At 45.6% G+C, this 9,159-nt stretch overlaps 2 protein-coding genes across 2 annotated transcripts; one reads left to right on the plus strand and one right to left on the minus strand.

The window, feature by feature from the left end:
• The first annotated feature begins 1,754 nt into the window (after nt 1–1,754).
• On the plus strand, nt 1,755–3,163 carry LOC136525350 (protein OXIDATIVE STRESS 3 LIKE 2-like). The gene is made up of 2 exons (XM_066518354.1): nt 1,755–2,309; nt 2,723–3,163. The coding sequence occupies exons 1-2, from the start codon at nt 1,936–1,938 to the stop codon at nt 2,961–2,963; spliced, it is 615 nt and encodes a 204-aa protein (XP_066374451.1). The 5' UTR covers nt 1,755–1,935; the 3' UTR covers nt 2,964–3,163.
• A 135-nt stretch (nt 3,164–3,298) lies between these two features.
• LOC136529129 (acid phosphatase 1-like) lies at nt 3,299–6,601 on the minus strand. The gene is made up of 3 exons (XM_066522195.1): nt 6,045–6,601; nt 5,062–5,271; nt 3,299–3,747 (listed from the first exon to the last, which is right to left on the minus strand). Exons 1-3 carry the CDS (start codon nt 6,461–6,463, stop codon nt 3,570–3,572), a joined length of 807 nt encoding a protein of 268 aa, XP_066378292.1. The 5' UTR covers nt 6,464–6,601; the 3' UTR covers nt 3,299–3,569.
• Between the last annotated feature and the right edge of the window lie 2,558 nt (nt 6,602–9,159).

Here is a 9,159-nt window from a genome sequence, read left to right on the forward strand (position 1 = left end):
TTATCCGAGATTTTCACTTGTGGCTCGGGGACTACGTCATCATTATGATTTGGTTTCTCACCATACTAGAGATGTTTTTGGTTACTGTTATTTCTGACCCTGGCACCACGTGACCACGTCACCCACTGTCAGGCTCGGAGACTAAGTGGGTACACTTCACCATGCGATGAATATGCGCTTTTCATTTCAGGGCTCAGCCCGTGGACTGGTTGTCTGCTCGGCTGGTCTTATGCCTTTCTTCTACTTTCTAGACCCTGACACCACGTGATCATGTCACCTACTATCAGGCTCGGAGACTAAGTGGGCACACTTCATCTTGCGGTGGGTGTGTTTTCTTTAATCTGGAAGACTCCGTGCCTCCTGAAGTTGAAGAAGATTATCTCCCTTTCTCGTGGTCGGACTCTAAGTGGGCACACTTGGTTCACAGCGAGGAAATTTTCGATTTTGAACTTGAACTCCTTACATCCTTTTGGCAAACCTTACTTGGGTAAGTCCGTGCTCGGCCGGACAATTAAGTTGGTCGGTTACGATCCACAACTGCTCGGCGATTCATTAGGGTGGTCAGACCATGAGTCTGACTGCTCGGCTTTGTTTACACCTGCTCGAGTAAGCTCAAGATGGTGTTGCACAACGGATGCAAGGCGCTCGGGGACTAGTTGTGGGGGGTACGATCCCAGATACCCACGACAGACTACATGGGCTGCGCCTCCAAGGGTGGTCCAGCCCACAAGACGAAGCCTTGCGGAACACGGCGCTGCTCGGCGCGCCCCGCAAGACGTCAAGGGTGATATCCTGAAGATGCTACGAGATATTTTCGGATATGTTCGATCCCATGATTCTTGTGATCTGTTATTACTTACCGGTTATCTTCTAGATCTAACCGACTTATAACCCTACCCCCGGCTATATAAGGCGGGTAGGGGACCTCCTCAAAACACACGTAATATTATACGATAGCCAATATAAACCGACAGACCACAGGAGTAAGGTATTACGTCGTGCTGACGACCTGAACCTGTCTAACTTTTGTGTCTCTGTTGCCTTCTTGTTCTTGATTATGCGCACCACTGCAGATCAATCTACCTTCGCGGGATACCCCTCAGAGGAGTGCCGACGATATTCTGTCGACAGTCTTTGTGACTGGATACTATATGTTTTTGGGTATCACCAGATAGATGATTACTTTAGAGTTTTTTTAGGTGTAGAGAAGAGATTATTGGTATCAATCATGGAACTCATTATATGGATTGAATATTTAAATTTGACTTATGGGGAAAAAATGATAGTTGCTCATCTATGGTAAAAGAAAATTTTTAGATAGGCACGTATGCACCATAGGTGCATGTCCAGTTGTCCACTAGTTCGTAATACAGCCTGGCATATATTGGCCATTACAAACTGGAGAAGAAAAATCGTGCGGTTGGATCCGTGTTTCCGGAGGGCGCGGAGGCGGTGGATGATCGTGTTGGGCATCTGATGGAACCACCTTTTTTTCAATTCAAAATCAAAATTTCAAAATTTCAGCGAGGCGCCCGACGCAGCCGATCCGTCGTCCATGGAGTTGACGATCAGGTTGCCAGGACGCTAAGCCCTATCCGGAGATGAGAGAGAGGGAAAGGAAACGTATTAGCCTAGTTTTTTTTTTTTTTTGGAATATATATTAAGAGGTAGGAAAGTATATCCACGCTCCCGCCCACGGAAACGTATACAGCATGCGATGCATGCATATCCACTCCCTCCACCCTCTCCCTTGCCATATTTGCGGTTACCCGAACACAGCATGCAATCCAGCCCATGATCGCCGCCGCCGCCGCCTCCTCCTCGTCCTCCCCTTCTGAGGAGCCGCGCATATAAATTGACGCACGAACCCCCAGCCGGGTCCGTGCGTTGCAAGATATATTCCGATCCTAGCTAACACCGCCGCTTCGAATTCGAATGATGGGGGAGGCTTCCGAGGCCGCCGTGGCGCTCCACGCAGGAGGGGAGGACGGCGGCGCCTGCGCCACCGGAGGTTGTTGGGTATCCGGGAGTACAGGGTCGTCGGTGTCGTCGGGGATCGGGACGGCGTCCGCCAGCGGGTCGTCCTCTTCGCTCTTCTCATCGACGACGACGTGGAGCGTGGGTGACGGAGAGGAGGACGGAGACGGCGCGACGTCGTCGTCCCGACCGGCGGGTCGTCGTCACTTCTCGTCCTTGTCTTCATTGTCCTCCTCGACGTCGTCAGAGTCGGAAGCGTCGCAGATGAACGGGGCCGCCGGCGGGCCGCTCTACGGGATGTTGACGATGCAGGATCATCTCCCGGCTCTCAGGTACACGCGCGCCTCAAATCTACGATCTAGATGATCATATAAGCAGTGCTTTGCTATAGATCGATGGAGAACTGAAAATAGGTGAATTGAAAAAAAAATGCAATAGCTGTTTAACAAAATGAAACGGATTTCTGATCAATATTCAGTCTTCAGATTTCCTTCAGAGCTCATGTAAATATATAGGTTTGAACTCGATCACGCACACCTACCTATGTGTTGCAACTGAAACTACACCAATTCCTATGCAAAAACGAGTCCAAATGAAACAGTTTGAGCAAGATGACTGCAAATTCTATTGACCATCCATCATCAAGTTGCAAAGTGCTAGCAAACTGAAACTAGTCTGAATATCTTGCTTCGTGCCTGTTCATGCCTGCAACATGATCTCTGACAGTTAAACCACACTTCCTCAGAACAGGGCTATCTAAGTACTACCAGGGGAGGTCCGAGTCCTTCACATCGCTAGCCGATGTCATCTGCGTGGAGGACCTCGCAAAGAAGACCACCCCGTACATCAGGAGGCCGAAGGCGTCCAGACGTCACGCTGCAACGCTGGGTGTGAAGAACAGGTTGTCAAAGACAGTAGCAAAGAAAGAGCCGAGGGGGAGGAAACTAGCTGCGTCTGAATGCCAGGGCAAGCTGTACAGATGCTAGGTCACGCTCACGCAAATGTAATAAGTACTTCTGCATGAGTTAGAATACCATCGATTGGTGGCCTCCCTATCTTCCTTCGTCAGTAGAGCTTTCTGCGATTGAAGTTTTCAGTTTTCTGTTTACTTCTCATGTCAATAGTGATAAATCCTGTGTCTCCGCTTGACTGGTCTAAAGGTGAACTGATATGGCTGCTAAAGGCATAATCTGGGTCAACACTCAACAACAATACAATATCTATCATTTGGTTCCACTGTAAATCCTACAGAAAAACGATACAAAAATTGCCAAAAGAACAAACATTATATCTGAATGTACACAATTTTTAAAACATAACTGAAATTTCATCTGTTTCAGATTTGAACCAAGAGTCTTTAAAATTTGCATTGCCACAAATGCTTTCAATAGTGTGGGAAAAGATGTGTAATTACAAATCATCAAAGGGCAGATTCAATGGCCCCAAGCCCCAGTTGAATTTCAATATGCTTGAAGATAAAATCCAAATTTATGTCCAGAGTGATGTCTAACAAAAGCAGTTTCAGAGCGAGACCATAACGATGCTATGAACGCCCTACGAAAACCTGAGCCTTCACTGCTCTAACAATAAAATCAGCTGATGAAGTACATTGGGTTTGGGAGCTTGAAGGATCTCGTTGCCATTGGTGATCCTATCAAATCACTCCACTGGTCCCCTGAGTTCCCAAGTATCTTGAAACCTTCAGCTTCCATTGCTGCTCTTCTCTCTGATTTGTACTGCACAGCGGTCTTGCCAATATCAGATGGTTGCCTGCAGCAAGAATATGCTTAGATTAATAACTGAGCTGGCGATTGATATACATTGAGCTAGTGATTACGTAATAACAACTCCTAGGTGCAGATGTCCTGAGGAAAATCTGCAGTAACAAAACTACAAAATGTGAAAAGGAAACATAGTAGAAAACAACTTTTAGCCATAGAAATATCATGATTCACGACAATCTGATTTCGGCCCTTGAACTCAAATACCAGACAGCTTCAGCTCTCAAACTATTCAAACTGACATCTTTAGATCTCTAGCCTAATCCAAAAGGTGGTTTTACTCCTACACAGTGCTCATATGGCAGCTGTTTTGCTGAGCGGCACATGCAGTCCACAAGGCAGCGAGGCACAGGTTCTGATGTGATAAAAGATTAGAGGCACATCAGAGGAAGAGATCGAGCAGGGCGACACAGAGTGCATGGCGGACAAAAAAACGCTGATGCAGCTGATGACTCCGGCAGCTAAAGCAATAGTTCAGAAATGTGAAGGGCACTTACGGTACAGTGAATACAATAAGAACATGATTGGACTACTGATTTTGCAAAAGGATTGATGGTAGAGTTGGATATGGGGATGAAGTGAAGGAAGATTTTAGGAGGAGCAGAGCTCACTGCTCAAGATTCTAGACAGATCTGGTCAAGAAATATTTGCTCCCTGAATTCTTGCTTGCTTCGTGCTTAGATGGAATTAATTCACATCTGTTTTTCAGTTTTGTAAGTGCTTGCTGTGGATATGTGCTGCCCGGATGCCAGGACAGAATCCTCATGTCTCGGTCTAGTCCTCCGCCAGACTTCTGAGATGATGATGATAGCAGCATACCACCGTTGGGTGCCTGGGAGTAGGAGAGCAGTGTCGCTCACCGAAGAGGGTGGAAAAGAGAGATGGGGAAGAAGACACTGTCATGGACTCGACGTGGCTGGTGATATGCCGTAGGGATACATGTGGGTACCCAATGGGCATTTCCTTTCCCTTTTCTTGCTTTGAAATCTAGACTAATTCATTTTGATGTGTTTTGGGTCGAACCAATTGCCCATAGAAAAGTAAAACTTTCATCTCTACATATGTGCAAACGCAAAACCATGGTGATGTGGTGCAAAATGGTGTAGAATGAGATCTTAGGCCTAAAGTGCAAGATATTGATAGTTCAATGAAGTTGTCTGATTTTGGAGTTTGATGGCCAAAATCGAATTCAGGCAATACTTCAAGGGTAAAAAATGGACTTCTTCCTTGTTTTTTTTTTTTTGATATAATTCAATAAACATCGACAATATATCACTTTCATATCCAGAATTGTAGGAAATACCTCAGTATGAGTTTTTCCCATGAGTTGTAGCCAGCAGACAAAAGATTCGATTCTGTGGCATTACGTTGGAATTCAATCCGGCCAGTCAAGAGGATAATATGGAAACCAAGTCCCTGAAGTTGATTGTACAGATTCAAGCTTGGTGGTAATGTTGGTGCCTTTGCAGCATCTGCCCATTCATCAAATGAGGTCTCATTGAATTCCAGTGATCTAGAAAAAATCAGGGGAAATGTCAAAACAATAGCAATACTCTACAACAAAACTGGACATATGATTATGCAGTCAAATAGAGCCAGTTTATGCATTCCTTTTTTAAGAGCAACCTAAAAAAATTTTCTGGTTTACCTCAACTAAAAAAAAGTTCAACAATACCAGAGATGTCCCGGAGACAAAAGATCTAGCACCTTTCTTTTCTTTTGCTGAATAAACATTGCGCGTCATCCCCCAAGTTACAAGCAAAAATTCGACAAAGACACAAGCTTACCATAAGCCCGTAAGGTAGACAGAGGATGCAGACTAATTTGGACCCAGAACAGCTTTATATACATGATACAGTTAGCTGCTTCTACTTCCTTTCTTAGTAAATCTATAGTCCCAGAATCCTACCAAAGCATAATCTACTTGAAAGTTCTGAAACCCACATTGCAGTTATTTTTTCTCAAATAGTTATCACAAAATAATGAGAACGGATAAACTAAAGTAATACCCGTGAAACATAATTAATTTCAGAGCACAAGCACTGGAACAGTGGAAATATGTTTTCTACAGCAGCAATGTGTTTACAGACAAACAATCCCACTTGTGCGATGTTAACATTGTACACATGGCAGTTGACAGAAAACACCTCAGCATTGGCACATTGGTTGGCAAACCAATGCCAAACCACAGTGGTGGAGTGTCATCACAACCCAGAGCAATGCTTATAATCGAATTGAGTTCAGTTTTTGCCACAACTGATTCGAAAAGGCAGGAAGTCACCTTACCCCCATCCGTTCACCGCGTAGTACGGCGCGTTGGAGAGCAGCGTCTCGTCGACGTCGAACACCCACGCCGGCCTCGCGCTCGCCGAGCCGCCCCACTCGGCGGCGGCGGCCAGGGCATCAGAGGCGAAGGCTAGGGCGTCGGCGGCGGCGACGGCGGAGTCAGACGCGTAGCGAGGCCCCTCCATGTAGTCCCGCACGAAATCCCCGCAGCGCGCGGGCACGGCGAGCCAGGGCCCCGCGTTGGCCGTCTCCACAGACAGCCTCCAGCTGTCGCAGAAGAGCGAGTCCGCGTCGTCTACCGCGCCAGAGGAGGCCGCGGTGGGGTCGTCCGGCACCATGCGGATGACAGCGGGCACGGCGCTCGCGGACGCTACGAGCGAGAGGGCGAGGAGGAGGAGGAGGAGGAGGCGCCGGGGCATGGTGCCGACGGCGGCGCCCTGGGTCCTTCCGGTGGGTTCGTGGGGGACGGCGGGGAGGTGGAGTCGAGTTAGAGTATTCCGGTTGGTGGAACTGGTGATGCGGAGGCGGGCTGCGACCTGCGACTTGCGACTTGCTCACGTGGGAGTGGACCTTGCGGGTCGATACTGTGACGTACAGCTGGGCCCTGTAGGTACCGGGCAAGCTTGTGGGTTTGCTGGGTAGTTCAGTGGGACAAGCTACGAAGTGAAGGGATCTGCACGTTACCATTTGGGCCCTTGGCGCACATTTCTGTTTCTTTTTTTTTTTATAAAAAATGAACTACTCACTTCCCTTTTCAAATTATAATACTAGAAACATAATTGCAGATGAATTAGAATGAAATTAGACTAAATTGCTAATTACGGAAGTGGGACAAGCAACCAATCGAAGGGAGTTTGGAGATCAAGATATGCTATAGATAACCGAATCTCTAGATAGATTTTCTTATAACGAACTAGAAAATTTTATGTGAACTGATCAGAACTCTATCCGTAACCTCACCCCACGGACTATATAATGCAGGTTGGAGAGCCCGTGATCAGTACTTATCATTGGTCATACCAACCCTAGGCAAATAGTCATCAGCGCTCCCGTAAACACTGAGCATACGACATAAGCGATCTATTGTCCACTGGACATAGGCACTCCTTGCCTAAACCGGTATAAAATTGTGTCCCGTGTGCTACCTATCTGATTCCTCGTGTTAAAGATGAAAGTGAACAGGATAGATCCCGTACCGACTGTTTTTATTTTCTATATTATGATACCATTTCTAAATTTAGCCAAACATAAAAATTTGCCATTTTTAATTGGTTTCACAACCATTTTCAACTGTTTTTTATACTCATTAATTACTAAAATGTAGAAAAATACCTTACCGTTTTTTATCGTTTTCACCCCTACTCGTGTGTGGTTTGTTGACCTATATTGTCGGAGTCGATACCTCCGACAGTTGGCGTGCCAGCTAATAGGTGTTGACGTTCACTAAATACCAAATTTGATCATCAATTACTGTCTGAACAGATCTAGATGGCTAGAGGAGATGAATAACCTATAAATTTTTTCTACCAAACATATTTTCACTAGAGCAAAGTGTTAGAACAATAGGTCACCCTAATAGCAATTACAAGCACTAGCTCTAGTTCAATTAAGGAAGCCCCCTACATAAGTCTAGTAGCAAGGTTGGTTTCTAGCTAGTTCACTTCGCCACTCAAGCTACCAACTACTAAACTACACAAGAGAGCAAACTAAAGAGCTTCTAACAACTAGTTACACCTAGTAAGGAACAAGAAGCTACTCCAGTGCTACTAAACAAGAGAGCTACTACTACTACACAAACTACACAAGCAAACAAGCACTACACAAGTGATATATAGAAAGAATGAATTGCAAGTGTAGAACTTTATACCAAACCAGGCAAGAGAGGTAACACAATGATTTTTCTCCCAAAGTTTAGTTGCTTGTCGGCAACTTAATCCCCATTGTGGCGAGTCTTATGGTGATTTGATTCACGCACTAACTAGCATCACACACTAGACCCATGACTTGGGTGTCACAAGAATCACTACCACAAGCCCTCCTTCGAGCCATGCGCAATTTACTAGAGTTTCCCTTTTGCACTCCGTGAGGCGGGAATAAGAACCTCTTCACAATCACTTGATTGGGGGTGGAAACAATCACCAATTCCCCTCACTAATTATAGAAGCTCCAATCGTCTAGGTGGCAACAACCACCAAGAGTAACAAGAATACCCAAGCTTCACAATCACTAGTGCCACCAAGATGCAATAACAAATCCAATGCTCTAGTGATGAATCGATCTCTCTCTCAAAGTGTTTTGCAAGAGCAAAATTCTCAGCTTGCAAGGGATGTAGGAGGTTCAACAAGTGGCCAAAAGAGCTCCAAATCCCATGCATACCCATATATACAGGGGCACCAAGGGATATGGTCGTTAGACTTTGCAAACAGCCTCCACTACTACAAAAATGATTTCGTGAGACACTGTCTAAACATTAACACAGGCGGTCACAAAATCCAATCATCTCGTAAAATACCTGAGGATTTTCGGAGGCAGACTTTTCATTTATGGATGCGGTCATAGTTGACTGTCTCGCAAAATGCATTTACGGAGGCAGACATTTTATTTACGGAGGCGGTCAGGATTGTCGGTCTCGTAAAATCGATTTACGGAGGTGGTAAAAAAATAACCACCTCCTACAATCGATTTACGTGAGGATCTACCTCTGTAAATAGTGGCCGAGCCCACCTGACCCATCTAGGCTTGGTAATGGGTTTGTAGTATATATATGCTGAGAAACCCTAGCTTTCTCCTCCCAACCGGTAGAGACTCAGCCGTGCGCTCCATCTCTCTTCCTCTCCCTCTTCCCCTCCCTCAGCCGAGCATACCCGAACCTGATCTCTCTTCCTCTCTCTCTAGCGACGGCATGACTCCCGTTAGTATGTCTGTGTTTTCAATATATATTGTCTGTGTTTAAATCATGAAAATAGAATTCAAATTCAAATTCAAATCAAATGGCGGGAAACTAATTTTTAAAGTAGAAAAATGATTAACAAGGCTGGCAAATTAAAACAGGCTGCCTTTGCCACCTCCGTTAATCAATTAACAAAGACGGGTGACTTAATTAAGTTGTCCACCT

The sequence above is a fragment of the Miscanthus floridulus genome, chromosome 19, assembly GCF_019320115.1.
Source record: "Miscanthus floridulus cultivar M001 chromosome 19, ASM1932011v1, whole genome shotgun sequence".
NCBI lineage: Eukaryota > Viridiplantae > Streptophyta > Magnoliopsida > Poales > Poaceae > Miscanthus > Miscanthus floridulus.